Source organism: Lampetra planeri, chromosome 33 (assembly GCF_965212315.1).
Source record: "Lampetra planeri chromosome 33, kcLamPlan1.2.h2, whole genome shotgun sequence".
NCBI classification, from domain to species: Eukaryota; Metazoa; Chordata; class Hyperoartia; order Petromyzontiformes; family Petromyzontidae; genus Lampetra; species Lampetra planeri.
The window spans coordinates 5,954,900-5,971,213 of record NC_136139.1 but is presented as its reverse complement, the minus strand read 5'-3'; the positions used below and the strand labels follow the sequence as shown (position 1 = coordinate 5,971,213).

Here is a 16,314-nt window from a genome sequence, read left to right as displayed (position 1 = left end):
CACAGTCTATTGTGCAAAGTCTGTCGATCTACTTCCTGAAGACCACATCACATAAACTATTCTGCCAGGCAATTGTCCAAAGACCCTAACGGAGACCGATCTGCCAATGTACCATCTAGAGGCATGTCCACAGAGTGGTAAAGAGTCAAGGAGGCATCTCTCACCTCTTCAGAGCTCTCGACCGCCTTGCAAAAGTGCTCTGCAAATGCCAGGATGGCTGGGTCGGAGGAAAACGCTTGGATGGCTTCGGGCTGTAAGAAAAAAAACAGTTTTATAATCATGCCAATAAAGCTGACTGCAACACACCAAATGTGCGACAATAGTTCTGCCACAACCGTACCCCAACGTGATGAAGGCGCTGATGCCTGCAGGATTTGTGAAAGGACATTTTCCTCACATTAGCGGTGAGGAATCTTTTCCTCACCGAGAGCCAAATAGGACGTTCATATAGCTTTGGCGGGCCACACATTAGCACCTCCGATTAGCACGGTTGACTACGTATGGTGCAAAAGAATTTCACATACATACAGCACACATATCAGTCACTTCCATCATTGAAAGAGTCACACAAGTGACTGAGCACACTATAATTTGAAACACGGTGTTGCCCGGTCGAAAATGTTCTCCAGTATCTGATTAGTGGAGCTAATACGCTTGCAGTGATGGACACATTTATTTTGCGGGCTGCTTGAAGTGATAGGCCTCAAGTGGCCGCAGGCCATACGCAATTAACTCAAGGGATGTATCCGGCCTGCAGGCCATGGGTGCTCCATCACTGCGTTAGTCACTGTCGTGTCAATCGGTTGCCTACTTGTTTGTCTACTACTGCTACTTTCATGTTCATCACTATGCCGACTCTCTCATTTACACCATGTCACGAAACCAATTACTCAATTGGGATTAGACACAACAATCATCGCCCTCCTACTGCCAGACTGAAGCCCGCTTGCAGGCCAGGTACCGAGTCACCTTGTGCCGCACAAGGAAAGCTGCCACTCGAGATGTCCTTTCAATAAATATTTAAGATGAGATGTTTTGCAAGTCACTTATCACGTATCAAATGCTTCATGACGCCCCGGCATATAGGGTGCTTTCTAAAAAAATAATTATTATTCTTGGCAGAATCAAACTGCAATGGTCACCCGGACTCTCTGTAGCTCGGGGCTCTGATGAGTGAAGGTCTGGGCGAGGAGGCTGCGGTAACCCATGGGGTCCTCGGCAAACGATAGGTGCCCGGCGCGTTTCTTCACGTACAGACGCCCATCCCGCTGCAGCATCGACCTGGGAAAGGGCCAGCGACGAAAGCCACGTGGCGTTGGTCAGAGCAATGAGGGATGGTGGAGGTGGTAAGAGTGCAGACAAATTGTTTAAAGGCGAGTGCAGGAATATTCTTGTTACCGAAGGCACAATAGGAAACTTCGAATATCTTTGGCGGCAGGCCACAAACATTAGCATACACTTGAGCGTTATACAATTATAAAACAAAATATAATTAGGGATCACGTAAATCGCATCAATGCGATGCCCTGCCCATGTGTTTCGCTTTCCTCACACAAACGCGTTGATGTCGGGTCGAACGATATCTCGGAAAGATGATCCAATATAAATTACACGTTTCTCGGCCAAATTGTACAAAGGATTTTCCAAAACTTGGCATGACGTGAACATGCCATGCACACAACTCCGCTTCTCCTCCTCCTCCTCTTCCCTCCCAATAATGCTGCGACGTCGTCTCGCAGCATCACACGAACAGCTCTACGTGACGCCATCGCGTTTGTGCGGCTCAGAAGGTAATTTTTTTTTTATCAGCAATTAAATATTTTCCCAGGACAAAATTGCACAGGCGTGATTTTATCTCCCCATTTTTTCCCCCCTCGTTTTATATCATTTATTCTCGCGTGCGTTCAGGTGTGCTCTGGCAGCTCGCGTGACGCTCACCTGAGCTCCTGCGCGCTGTTGCTCGTGTCGATGGAGATCTCCCAGTGACGCGGCCCCTTCACTTTCACCTGCATTGAGAGAAGAGAACACTTGAGAACACAACACACATACCCCCCCCCCTTCCCCATTTACCCTTGAGATTACTGGGTACGTGATGTTAGTGAGCACCTATTAGGACCAACACGGTACACAAAATGGGTGGCGTAACCACCGACACGCCCAATCGCTTTTGTCACCACCATATCACTTATGTATTTTATTTCTAGATTTGAAGCTTTCGTGACTGCAAGGATTCATACTCTTAGGTTTTTTCGGTAAAGTCACGTAGGTAAAAAAAAATAATATAAATAAAATAATAGAAATAATAATAGAAATAAAATTAGAAATCACGACGTTTTGGAGGCAACACAAGTCTCCGTCATCAGGTGGGACCGTCACAGCTAGAAAAAACCTAAGAGTATGTATTTTATGCTCGGTAAACCTAGAGGAGAATCATGCCAGGTTTAGATATCCGAAATGTCACCGGTTGTTAGAAGAAGTAAAACCCGAATTATTGACATTGTAAGGCAACATGCTCATCAATACTCCCAATTACACACAAATACAAAGATCCCCCATGTAGCCTTCAACACACTGTTGGGGAAAGTGCTGTTAGCGCGCCCCTATGAAGGCCAGTCCCATAACAAATATCCCGCGTATAGCCTTAACAGACTGTAGGGGCAAGTGCTGTTAGCGAGCACCTATAAAGGCCGGAACGGTACACGAGGGGGTGGGTGGCCAGCGTCACGCCCGTCCGCCTTTGTCTCCCTAGTAGCGATGTTTACACACCGCACCAGGTACTAATTTCAGGCTGAGTCGACCTAGGGGAGGCCCAGGACCGGTTCAGATAATCGTCACTGGTGTTGGCCGTGAGCGTGAATCGAACCCGGGTCGCCAGGTTCATAGCGCAGCGCGCTAACCGCTACACTACCGCTCCCATAACACACACACATACACGCACATAGGCACAGCCCCGAGGGGAGAAACTACAGCCCAGCTGCAGAAGTACCTCCTTGAGTAGGTGGAGCTCGGGCAGCAGGGTGGGAGCCATGAGGTCCACGGATATCTCATCGTACCACATGGTCGCCTGCAGGTCACCGAGTCGGGAAAGAACAAAACACAAATGCGCGCATTGCTGATGAGACCCTGGGAAGTTAAAACCGGTCCAGAGTTTGCCTGTTTCCAAACAAATGCCACTGGAAAACACTGAAGGTGAATAGGTTGATGGTTACAATGTTATACATGTAGACTCTTGCCTGTCTGGTTATGTATTACTCCATCATGCACTTAAGATGCAAAGCAATTGCTCTTTAGGTGAGATTTACGGTATTCTCTGCATTATAAAGGCAATTTTTCTGACTCTATATTTAAAGAAAAAGTTTGTTGCATCTTAATATCCACTTGGTGTGTGAAATTGCTAGGTGTTTCCCAATTAAGTAGTTGGCAATTATTTTCTAAAATTTGGACCATGTTGCCAGTGCACAACGGCCTACTCTTCTTAGGCTTACGTCACAAGATCTTTCAATGTCTACCGCGAATCAGACCGGCGCGTATTTTATGGTTCGTACGCCTGCAGTGTTATTAACCGGGGCGGCCTGTAAGAATCGAACCGCAAACATCTGTATAACAAGCGGCAAATGCTCTACCGCTCGGCCGTGCATGCCACCAAGTAAGGTGCGAGGGGGAGGAGGGGTGGGGGGCGGGGGAGAGCAGCTGCGCCAGCGTGGGGCCACCGTGCCTGGTACGTGGCGCGGATCTTGGCGTAGCAGGGCATGCCGGTGTCCACGTCGACAGGCACCAGAAGCCGCGGCTCCACCGCCAACACGTACAGGTGGCGCAACGCCTGCAGGTGGTACCTGGGGTGGCGCGCAATGTCACGTGTCAGCCACTTTAACAGTGGAGCTGCGTTGATTAGTCGATCAAAAAAATTACGAGAAACTAATCTTTTTGTGGTCGATTACGCGTGCCCCTTTAAAAATACCCCCCCCCCCACTCCCGGAACATGCCGCCTGCCAGAGGCGGTAAATCTGCAATGAGCCATGCGCAGCGTGACGCGGTCGATGATGAGGTAAGTGGGCAGCCACCGTTATTGTATGTGTGTACGTTGAACTTCTTTTGCACCGTACGTAGCCAACTGTGATAATCGGAGGTGCGGGGAAAGCACAACAACTAAAGAGAAAAATCAGTTCTGAAGAAATTCGTCTCCATTATTAAAGAAGCCTGAATATAATTGGTGACGTTTTTCATCGCTTCATAGTTTGAAATCGTACCCACCTTTAATAAGCTGTTTCAATTTCACTCTACATAGGGTGGTTGTTGAGCCGTGTAGTTATCGGCTTTGAAAACGGGTCTAGGCTGGGAGGAGTGGCGGGTGGGAGGCTGCCTTCTCACCTGTTGTCGGTGCTGTGAGCCGGGAAGCGTGGGTAGAGGGCACACAGCAGGGCGGCGATGGCAGAGTTGGACGTGCTGAGCGAGCACCTGCAATGGGACAAACGGAAACTTTCAGTCTCCGCGTGGAGATCTCTACACTCCACCGGGATGCTGGTACACAAGTTGCGGATATGGCTATGGACTTTGGCACGGTGCTCACGGAAATGATGAACCGGAATAAAATATAGTGATCGTAAAATCCTGGAAATTATTGTCGAGGTGCTCGTTGGGGGAGAGGTGAGCCCAGGACCAACTCAGATATCACTCCACTCACAATAACCGCAGAGAGGAATCAAACTCAGGTCGCTGGGCTCATAGTGCAGTGAACTAACCACTGCACCAACAACACATGTACATAAATAGTCCTTTGTCAATCCACTGCTCGATGAAGACACCGCAACACATTTTGGTCATGGGGGTTCTTTGACCATACTTCACCACGCTGGTAATGTGCGGGACGGTGAAGGGCCCAGGGCTGGTTCAGATATCGCTTGGCAATGATGTTAGACGTTGCTGGTAATGGAACTCTTATCACCGGGTTTGTAGCGCCACTTCACTAACCACGGCACCACCTCTCCACCCATGGCCACGAACCCTAGCCCTTTAGTATTTCTCTCCGTGCCGCCACTGCCTGTGTAGCGAGTCGGTGCGGGCAGCGGCAGGGTGACCGTACTGACCTTCCGGCGCCGAGGAACAGGAAGCCCAGCGCCATGTGCGAGGCCATGTGGGCGCCGTAGTTAAGCTCCCCGCCCGTGCGGTAGTGCATGAAGCGGCACAGCTGCAACGCCTGCAGGTTCCCCGTGCCGGCCATCACGAGCGCCAAAGCGAGCAGCGTCACCGACAGGCACGACTCAAGCGTGTGCCGCCCGACCTGTGGTGCACGCCACACCGCGGCCAAGTGGGGGGGGGGTGGGGGGGAGTTGAGGGGGAATCAGGTTTGGTGAATGTGGTACAGGCGGCAGTGAAAATGGGGCGGCAGTACGGTACACTGTGACAGTGACTAGAGTGTCGAATGCGGCCATCTGGAACGCTCTTCCTTCCGAAATTAGGAAGCTACTGGAGCTATGCACTCCTAAACCTATATTGAAAACTAATTTCTTTAGAGCTGCTTTTTGTGTTTAGTTTATTGTCCTTCCCCCACACCCCCATTAAGCACAGTTGTCTACGTACACTGCAAAAAAAGTTAAACATACATACATAAATATTAGAATCACAGTTGCTGCCAAAATTAATCCCATCTCGGGTACCCGATTAGAGCAGCAAAGATGCCGGCAGTGATGGAAAACTGTCATGAGAAAGCCTCTTGGAAATGGTGGGAAGTAGTATTTGGTTCGTGCGCCACAAGTTCCCCACACACACCCACCACCCACCCATCCATTCCAGCATGAAACACATTTCTGAGCTTCCACCACAGGGAATAAAATCATGGGTCGGCAGGACAAACGCTTACCAGCTCCACGACGGGGTCGCTGGTCATGCCCAGAAACCTCCGTGCACATTTGTACTGCAGCAGGGAGAGATCGCACGCGGGTTTTGTGAGCACACGTGATATGAAACCTACGACAAAGATCAGGACGCACTAGGCTCAGAGCCTCCAATCCTCACTGAGCAGGAAATCGGTTACTTTTTAACACAGGCCATGGAGGTGGTCGTGCGGATATGGGGACTCAATTAGCCTATGAACAAATCACCTGGGATTTTCCCAATCTTATCAGATCTTGGAAGCTAAGCAGCGTTGAGAGCCCTAGAGTGCTTGGATGGGTGACCACGATGCACGTAAAATTATCACAGGTGGCCGCCTGGCGGTACGACGTGTAGGTCAGCAGTGCAGCAGGAAAATACATTGCTGTTCTGTATTTCTATGGACCTAAGTCTATGCTGCCCACCGTCACCAACCCTCACTGACCAGCAATGGCCAAGTATGATCAATTAACCCTAATGACCCGCACAGTGTGGGGAAGCCCTCATCTAGGAGTGGATTGACAATTGTGCTGGACATGAAGAAATTCTTCAGTCAACAGTCACCAAACCGCTAGATGAAATCGCGACTTCAAATTGTGACAATTTCTTACATTGTGAGGGGGGGAGATCTGTTACAGGCCTGTGTGAGACCAAAAGTAACAATGTTAACAAATAACGCACGCGAATGTGCGTGTGCATGTATGTGACAACGTACCAGGCAGGTGCAGGCAGAATCGTTGGCCGATCCGGCAAATCGAAGACCCATGGCCATGCACGCACCAGCAATGATGTTAACATGGGCCTGCCTGTGGATAGAACACCCGTAGGTTTGGAATTAGTGTTCACAAATGCATGTTTGCTAACAAAGCGGGTCATTTTTCCCCAAGTCATAACCATCATAAGCCAAGGTTAGTCAATTGCTGTATGAATGAAGGCCTACCCCCAAAGCTGCTGCCACCTCTTACCATCCCCCCCGATGTAATAATCTACCAAAGCACCTGCCCACAAATGAATTTCATCATTCCATCTCCTCGGTGGCCGGGTGGGTTCAGTGATAATACCGTGTCATGGACACTGAGCCAACACCGCTCGGATCCTGGGCTGGATATTAGATCGGCGAGACGTTAACTACGTCGCCTGTTATACAAAAAGTTGTGGGTTCGATCCCGACCCTTACGCCTGTATATTTGGAGTTTGCATGTTTTATCCGTGGTCGCATGCATTTTTCTCCGGGTCCTCCGGTTTTTCCCTCCACAATTAGAAATGAGCGTTTAAAAGTATTTGGCTGCTATAAATTTCTACGTGATAAGCCACTTTGTTGAGTTAGCAATTGTGGCCAAGTCGCTTCTGAAAAAGGGCTATACAGTGCAGTGGGCCTTACCTGGTAAAAGAAAAAGTTTTAGTTTTTTATATATTTCAATCACCCATGATTCTCCAGCGTAGCAAAATTCTGGTTGCAGTGTTTTTATTTAATTTAATTTGACATATTCCAATTCTGAAAATTAAAACCCTTGGTTTGATCAATTGACATGGGATGAAAATATTTTGCAGTCCATACAGAAGGTGCGTCCAGTGTGGATAAGAGGTAATGATTCAGGAGTGGTTGAGTGATGTTATCTTCAGGGGCTATTTTCTTCTTGCGTGTGGGGTTGTTATCTGACCCAAGGTGCCGACTCACTCCAAGAGATCTCAAATGGAAACCTCCTTCATCGAATGACTTGATACACAAAAGTTGAAGACAATAGATTTGAAAACGTACATCAACAAAAAACGGTTCCAAGGCACGCTCATATTTTTTCCCCCCAAATAGTGGCGGCTGTACTTTTGAAATCGTGCCGAGCTCACCACATGGTCTGCAAGTTGACATCGTGTTCAAGGACCTGAGCTGCTCCGTTCTCCACATCGAAGTCCAGTCCGTACTGCCGAACAATCTGTAAGTAAGGGAACAATTCGGGGGGGGCTGATTAATTACAAGTACAATGGCGTCATTCTTACAGCCTCAGGGCTCTCATGAAGGCGCTGTGTTTCCCAGACTAATAAAGTCCGCAGTTGTTTCACAGCAGGCGGCGGTGGTGTGGGTTTCACGTTAGTATTCGTACTGCCGTACAGTTTAAAAAGAGAGGAACACAAGGGGCAGATATTTATATTGCTGTTGTTAGTTCAGAGGAATTCAAATACACTGTACACACCGAAAAGGCACAACAGAGGCGCGTAAATGAAATAACAAAAGGTCAAGGAAATGTGGTGACAATTGTAATATAGCAAAAACACAACACAAAAAAAACGTACGCCCTTGAGTACTCAATCAGTGCGGCTGAGTTCCTGGCAGTGATAGATAAATATGGTTTGAGGGCTGTTACGAATCGTAGGAGTGCTTTGTGGGGCAGTGTGTGGTGTTTCTAGTGGGGTTGGTGGTAATAGTTTCCCTCTCCCTGATGTACAGAGATCCTTGCTTGTGGGGGGGTTGGGCAGGCTGTGGTGTGGCGTTTCTCGTGGGGTTGGTGGGGAGCGGGGTAGACAGCCTCACCGCTGGCACGTTGCTGTTTATCCACGCCTCCGTGGGCAGCACCTCGTCCCACATGATGAGCCCCTTTGCCAGAATCTGGGGGGGGAGGGAGGGTCAAGGGTGAAAAGTCAAGGGCAGTTGTCGCTTCCAAAATTGAACAACTGTTTGTTTTGCAGTACTGCGTTGGCAGTTGTGTACAAGCACAAATAATAAACTCAACACAATCGTCAACAACAAATGCACGAATTTCAATTCACTGTAGACAGATCTGTCCCATATTTACTCTTCTTAATACAGATTAAGGAAGCGTAGCGGGATATAGATGTGGGACAAGACTGAGCATCTAAATTGAAAACTCATTTCTTTAGTACTGCTTTATGTGTTTAGTTTATTGTCCTTCCCCCACACCTGTGATTAGTACGGTTGGCTCTGAATGGTGCAAAAGAAGTTTAACATACATACATACAACACTGCCCTGAAAGGAAAAACAAATACAATAGTCTACGTTTCTGGCAATGGTCCTTCTTTTATGTGGCCATAGTTCCTAAATATATATAATAGGGCCGTGTCGTCATCTTTTATAGTTTTTTTTTCACTTTTAGGGCAGGGTTATAAAAAAAAAACCTATATTATGGATATTGGTCACGACAGCCTACGTGTTAAACAGTGTTATTGATGTAATGTGTTGAATGTGTTCCTCTTTCAATGCAATCAGCCCCCACAAATGATTAACAAAAAAGCCCATGATGCATTGCTCCGGTGCATGATGGGTCATAACATATAAACAAAGCTCAGTTCTGCGTCTTCACGTACAAAATATTTGTTAGTCATCAGCTTATTCGTGTCAATGCCAACCAAGCAGCATTTTGTTTAACAAGCCTGACTGAGTTTGCTTTCTTAAACAAATATTGCTGGACAATTTTGGTCTGGAAAAGAAAATAGGCCGATGGACGAAAATCCTTTTAAAGACAGAATAAAGGCCTGTTTATATCACTTAAAAAAACCACGACGATCAACTCCAAAAAAACCTGGCAATATAAAGGGCGCAATGTGGACTCACCCGCAACATGAGGAAGTCCGGCTTCACGAAGTCTAGGAGGTACTGGGTTTCTGGTGCCTCTAGCCAGTCGGCTATTGACCTAAGATGTCAAGTATCGCACGCACATGTTGGTTAAACGAATAACGACACAGCCATCCAACTACAAGCATTGAGTGTGTTTGGTGGAAGGAAAGCCCTGTCTGCATCAGCAGGCCAGATTCACATCTTGATGAAATAGTGAAAGCAAATTCCCTTTGGTGGTGCACCCCATTATCGGTGATAGGGACGTGGGACACCTTTCGCCTAAATGCTGCTGTGGACAGATTGCTTTGTCAAGACCGTTGTCAAGAGGACGCATGAGAAACCCGTCTGTCTGTTGTTTACAGACCCTATCATTGGCCAATCAGGGGTAGGGATATCGGGCCATTGGTTCACAACCCCTGATCAAGAGAGGACCGTGCTTGATTGGTGGTGCAAGGTGTGTGCGGTCTCTCCGATAAGGTTGGTGGGGAGTCGGGTAGACAGCCCAAGATGAATGAAAATAATATTTGGGCTGGCGTGTTTTGATAACTGCGTTGCAACGTCCTCCATGGTCACTGCTATCCATTGGCCATTCCATCCTTCTCTCTCAGAAGCTAAGCTGAGTTGAGCCGGGGAAACCGCCATGCACAGCAGGTTGTTATAGGGTGTGCGGTGCTATGCGATGATCAGCGAAGGGCTGTGCGACAAAATCGATTCCTGTTCTGTACTTCTGCGCTTCCACGCCTATGCTCCACCGCCTTCACCAACCAGCACTAACCAAAGCGGTGAAGTATGAATTTCGATTTAAAGCTTTCGTGACTGCAGGGATTCATCTTCTTAGTTCTTTCGGTAAAGTCACGTAGAAGGGAAGCAATAAAATAATAAAAATAAAACATAATAAAATAATATAATATAATAATATGTTTTATTTTTATTATTTTATTACTTCCCTTCTACGTGACTTTACCGAAAGAACCAAGAAGACGGTGAAGTATGGTCAAATAATCCCCATGAGCCGCACGGCCTGGGGAGGCCTTGATCCGGCAGTGGATTGACAAGAGTGCTGTACATGTGCACATCCTGTTAATTGCGGTTTGGCAGTACAACACTTTTACGTAATGAAAATCTATATGCAACAATGTTAATACTATGTCAGTGTAGTCACCTGTTGTTGGTCTTCAGGTAGATCATGGCCAGTGCCAGCGTGGCCCCTGGGCAGGTGACATCCACGTTGACGCTATCTCCTTCCTGCAGCGTCACACACACACACACAGATAGCAGAGGGAGCACAGGCCGTCTCACCGAGCGCATATCTCCATCCACAATGAACCCAGCGAATCTGAGTTCGACTCCAGACCATGGATAAAATCAGGGGCAAATAGTCTCTGAAGCTGCAATGAGCCTCATTTATGTCAACTCAGCCTTAAACGGTGCACTGTGTAAAAATTAGCATTGGGGAGACATTGGCTGACGGGCATGGTACTGGTGTGGTACTGGTATAATTTGTGCCATTGTTTTTGGTGAGCCTGTGCGTAAGAGCGTGGGTGAACATGTGCACGCATGTGTGTGTATGTGTGTGTGTGGGGAGCGGCAGCGTTGCGGTCAGGGGACAGTGTTACGGATCTGGCAACCCGAGCTCAATTCCAGGCCACGGCTTATATCAGTGGCGATTCATATCTGAACTGGTCCTTGGCCTCCCCTACGTTGACTCAGCCTTAAATGGGTTCCTGGTGCTGTGTGTAAAATCACCATCCCAAAGACGACCGGGCATGGTGCTGGCCACTCCACCCGCCCGTGCGCCGTGCCGGCCTTCGTAGGCGCTCGCTAACAGCACTGCGTTTACAAGGCTGTAGCGGGCACCTTTGTGATTTGCGTGTGTACGTTTATGGACACACGAGGTGGTGCTGCTGCTGCCAACCTTAATCTGGTAGCTTGGCGACTTGTGGCGCTCGCGCGATGCCCCCGACGTGCTCCGCCGGTGCCCGCCCACCATGTACTGGTAGAGCTGATCTGGCACGTTCAGGTCCGACATGCCGATGAGGTTGCTGCCGTGCTGAGTGCCGAAGAGCAGGGCCCGCGGCCACCACGGGTGAGAAGAGGGAGCGGCAGACAGGAGGAGGTCAAACATCCAAATATAGGACCACAGAGGTCGGGTAATTGTTGGCACTGGTTCTGGCTGCCGCTTATGAAATCTGCGCACGTTACATTTTCTGGAGCGCTTTTGAGATGATGGAGTTAATAAACTAAAACAAATAAACAACAAACCATTGCGGCACGGAGGTGTGCGTCACTCACCCCGAGGCACACCATGCCAAGGCCCAGTCCGGCGGTGAGCGAGTACGACTCCCGGTCCGTGCAGTTTTCCATCTCCGGCCCGGGCGCCCTCCCTGCCAAGAGTCCACAAGTCATCGTGTTCAAACATCAGCGATCCAGGCACACACGCGAAAGACACATGACATGCTTCAGAGCAGGGATTTCCCAAACTCCAGTCTTTGTGAATCATCACAGCACACCTTTGCACATTGGGCAATCAAATGCAGATGAAGTTGACACACACTGCATGAACCTGATAGTTGGTAAACGTATGTACGTTGCGGGACAAAGATCCCTCTATAGCTATACAACCAGCTGGGATAGTGCTGTTACCGAGCACCTAAGAAGGCTGGTACAGCACACCAAGGATTAGTGTGGCCAAGACCATGCCCTGCTACCTTTGTGTCCCCAGTGTGATAATGTTCCCATGACACACCAGCTACTCATTTGAGGCTGAGTCGACCTAGGGGATGCCCAGGACCGGTTCAGATAATCATCGCTGGTGTTGGCTGTGAGCGGGAATCGAACTCGTGTGGCCGGGTTTGTAGCGCAGCATGCTAACCGCTACACTACCCACACACACAAACATTGACACGTGCGCCCGGCCCCCCCCGCACATGCCCTGCCCTACCGATCTCGTTGAGCAGCGTCTCGGTGATGTGGCGGTGAGCCGTGCCCTGGTAGACGAGGCCCACGGCCATGGCGGCCGCCACCTGCACACCGTGCGCCACGTCCATCTCTGTGGTGGATGGCGGCAGCAACGCAGGCAGATGCACGGCGAGCAGCCGTGTCACCGCCATGTCCATGGTGCCCAGCTGCGCCGCTGACACGCCCAGCAGCAAGCCGATGGTCGTCATCTCGTGGCCCTGCACACGACGGCGATAACGACACAGCCTCAGCTGCCACCTCCGTCATCGTCATCGTCATCATATTCGTCATTGTCCACACTCCAACTGCCGCCGTCGTCGTCGACACCGCCATCACGTTGGTGCTCTCACCTTCAGGACTACAACGAGGGTGTTGTGACCCTTAGACGTGCACTTTAAGGCCGATTCACGACGGCCGCTCTCTCTCAATGCCGATCAGTCGCTTACTTGTTTCTCCGCTACTGCTATTAATTACATTATCAGACACGTGGAGCGGTGGCATGGTGCTTCGTGCCCTATGCTACAAACATGGCAACTCGAGTTAAGATTGATGGTCGTGCACCGGCCTTCTTAGGCGCTCGCTAACAGCAATATCCACAGCAGGTTGTATGGCTACGAATGTGCGTATGCGTGTATGGGGAGCGGAAGCGTAGTGATTAACGTGCTGAGCTACGAACCCGGTGACCCGAGTTCTATTCCCGCTCAGGCCAACACAATTGACGATTATGTGAACCAGTCCTGGGCTTCCCCTAGGTCGACTCAGCCTCAAATGAGTACCTGGTGTGGTGTGTAAACATTGACCACTGGGGAGACAAAGGTGGCCAGGCGTGGTGCTGGCCAACTACCCCCTCGTGTGCCATGCCAGCCTTCATAGGTGTTCGCCAACAGCATTTAATCTCAGGCTACACGGGGGATCTTTGCGGGTTTAAATTGTTGAAATTACTCCCCGCCTCCGCCAGGCAATCGGCCACACTCCCGCCGTGGTTGTCCCCGCCACACCTTGGTGAGATAGTCGTGCACGTGCATGATGGGCAGGTCGTTGAGGTGGCCGCTGAGCCCCAGCGCGAGCAGCACGCCGGCGTACTCGGGGATGGGCTCGCCGGCCTGCGGGCGGTTGTTGTAGGAGAGCCACGCAGCGTGCAGGCGCAGGCGCTGGGCCGGCGCGATGCGCAGGCCGCATGCCACGCCGTTGTGGAAGCTGGGCCAGCTTGCCATGTTGGCCGGCATGTCGATGTTGCCGCTGCTGAGGTCCACGATCATGTTGTGCGGCGGCGCGCGGCCTAGTTGGGACGGTCCGGGATGGTGTCGATATGTGATTAGTTCGTGTGTGCACCGAGAAGCGGGAATTGGTATGGCCAGAGGTGGCAATGAGAGGTTATAGTTGCCGTTTTCTTCGGATTATGAGATGCTCCAAAAAGTGAGACGCACCCCAAACTTGTGCCCGGTGTCAATAAAGTTATAAAAATCTGGTCTCGCACACACAACACTCTTTTTTACAATATTAGCCAGCTACTGGAGCTTTGCACTTATAAATCTAATTTGAAAACTAATTTCTTTAGAACTGCTTTTGTCTTAAGGTTGTTGTCCTTCCCCTGCAACCACGATTAGCACGGTTGGCTACGAATGGTGCAAAAGAAATTCAATATATACACACAGAGCGAATTAAAAGACGGATTCCCAACTTATTAATCCAGAATATACAGTAGACGTAGAGCCTTTTGTCAGTTTGATTCAGCTCCTGTTCTACCACTACAGGGCAGCTGTTGATGTTCGTGGTAACGGATATAGTTCTAGAGCTGGAACTATTACGATCCGTTCAATCGTGACTACATTTTAACTGGATTCCACTATGACGTCCATCACTTTTGAAACACATTACAACAACGATTGAACGAAGCACCCACCGGCGATCGTAGAACAACCACAACTGGAGGCACTGACCGGTGAGGTTGAACTTGGTGATTGGGAGCGGCTCCGTGGGCAGCGGGTGGTGGGTGAATAGGGTGAACATCCCCCGGCCCACAGGAAGAGCCATGGTCCTCTGGCAGAGCTGCAGAAGCCTGCGGCGTCAGCGACATGGCAGATGGAAAGAGGCTTAAGAGAATCCCTGTGATCCATGGACTGACTCAAACCCATTTGGGCCGGGGGCAAAGCGATGACGTCACATGGCGGAATGCCGTCGCAAGATGACGCGTCACGCCCGGCCACCTTTGCCTCCCAAGTGGCGATGTTTACACACTGCACCAGGTACTAAATTGAGGCTGAGTCGACCTCGGGGAGGCCCAGAACTGGTTCAGATAATCGTCATTGATGTTGGCCGTGAGCGGGAATCAACCTCAGGTCACTGGGTTTGTAGCGCAGCGCGCTAACCGCTACACTACCGCTTCCCACGCGCACACACACACCACATGAACACTCACCTCGCCTCCTTCTCCTCGATGAAGTCGTGGTCGCTGACCTCGGGCCTTTGCACAACGTTGATGCGCACGGGCCGCGTGCTCTGCAGCAGCCGCCGCACCTCCTGCGCGCGCAGGTCGCCCGGCCACACCAGCGACATGACGCCGCCGTCCAGGTCGCCCATGCCATCGTCGTCCTCCTCCTCCTCCTTCGTCATCGTCATCGCTGCTGCGGTTGTTGCACTCGCCGCTCCGAGGCCGCCGCCTGCTGCCGGGAGAGGACGGATCGCCGAGTTAACGAGCATCGACCGCAGCACCGTCCAGAAGGTGGCTCAGCAGTAAAGCATTGAATCAGAATATGTATTTAAACTGGAGGAATCGGTTTAGCTATAATGCTCTTTTTTTACAGATAAGGAGATGGCTCTGCAGTCGAGCTAGCGGCTCGCAGGTGAAAGGTTGCGTGTTAAAATTCTGGTTGAGTGTGACTCAGCCATTCACGACCCCGATGGGGTCGATAAAAATGAGTACCAATTTCTGAGGAAGTCAAGAGTGGTTGTCACCCATTGTCTTTGAAGTGGTTTGAGCACATGGTCAATGCATATAGCCCTAGCCAGATCATGAGTTTCTCATCAAGCAATGTTCTGTTGAAACTCCTATTCAGTCCTTATTTAGTAAAGGCTACCCAACCCATGAATTAAACATAGGTGATTTATATAACCAGGTAAGACCTGAGAAGACCAGGACCATCTCATTTGCTAGATAGACCTGGCTCTGCAAAATGACGAGAGAAATAGAATCAAGTACTACAATGAAGAAAATAGAAAGAGCAAAAACAAGCAAATAGAAATCAGAACAAATGCAACCACGTTGCAGAAATGATGCGATGCTATGCCGATTGCGAGCGGAGTGGAAGTGACATTTCTTCATGTCGCCCAACAGCAGAACTACGAAGCGATCATCGATAGGAGCGAGCGAGCGACCCGGCACACCAACTGAGTCACACACCCGCGTCCGCCCCGCCAGCCGTCCCCAAGCCCCGACCGCTGGCGCCGTTTCCGTTGCTCCAGCGCTCGTCCCCTTGAGAGCTGAAGCCGCTCGTCTGCGCCTGCTCCCAACGGCAACAAGCACACCCATCATGTCTCGCACAGCGGCACAACGAGTGAGAAACTATCTGGGAGAGAAGGGGTCCAGATGAATGTTATGTTTTATACCTCATGGGCCATACAGCCACATTACTGTGAGTTTCAGCCAGATGGCGCTGTGAAGAGGCTCTTAATTACACTCGGGATGGGGAGGAGGCAGTCTGTGGGCAAAGTAAACGAGCCAAACGTGAGCCCTACCTTTAACCCGAACAGACTAGCCAACCAACAACTAGGACTAGCCCTCTCTCACCAACCGTATACCTAACCGATAGATTGCCATGGTACAGCGCAAAATAAGTTGCCGTAATTATTATGAACTAGATCACCAGTCATTTGTACTCACCCCAATATTGACTCTAACCCTAACCAACCAGTCATATGA

The 16,314-nt window shown here is 49.9% G+C and overlaps 1 protein-coding gene across 5 annotated transcripts in view; it reads right to left on the bottom strand.

The window, feature by feature from the left end:
• Positions 1-16,314, bottom strand: part of ANAPC1 (anaphase promoting complex subunit 1) — a 43,801-nt gene that overhangs the window by 6,064 nt on the left and 21,423 nt on the right. For 3 of the 5 annotated variants that reach the window (XM_078610095.1, XM_078610096.1, XM_078610097.1), the window contains exons 27-46: positions 15,796-15,898; positions 14,815-15,058; positions 14,336-14,454; positions 13,394-13,674; positions 12,379-12,613; positions 11,730-11,821; positions 11,353-11,487; positions 10,600-10,682; positions 9,435-9,513; positions 8,396-8,470; positions 7,714-7,799; positions 6,584-6,674; positions 5,858-5,911; positions 5,085-5,278; positions 4,369-4,455; positions 3,716-3,833; positions 2,987-3,064; positions 1,939-2,006; positions 1,143-1,281; positions 165-251 (exon numbers count right to left, since the gene is read on the bottom strand). In XM_078610095.1, the coding sequence (XP_078466221.1) occupies positions 165-251; positions 1,143-1,281; positions 1,939-2,006; positions 2,987-3,064; positions 3,716-3,833; positions 4,369-4,455; positions 5,085-5,278; positions 5,858-5,911; positions 6,584-6,674; positions 7,714-7,799; positions 8,396-8,470; positions 9,435-9,513; positions 10,600-10,682; positions 11,353-11,487; positions 11,730-11,821; positions 12,379-12,613; positions 13,394-13,674; positions 14,336-14,454; positions 14,815-15,058; positions 15,796-15,898 (2,448 nt within the window). The remainder of the gene's footprint in view (positions 1-164; positions 252-1,142; positions 1,282-1,938; positions 2,007-2,986; positions 3,065-3,715; positions 3,834-4,368; positions 4,456-5,084; positions 5,279-5,857; positions 5,912-6,583; positions 6,675-7,713; positions 7,800-8,395; positions 8,471-9,434; positions 9,514-10,599; positions 10,683-11,352; positions 11,488-11,729; positions 11,822-12,378; positions 12,614-13,393; positions 13,675-14,335; positions 14,455-14,814; positions 15,059-15,795; positions 15,899-16,314) is intronic. The other 2 variants (XM_078610098.1, XM_078610099.1) reach the window with 2 other exon arrangements.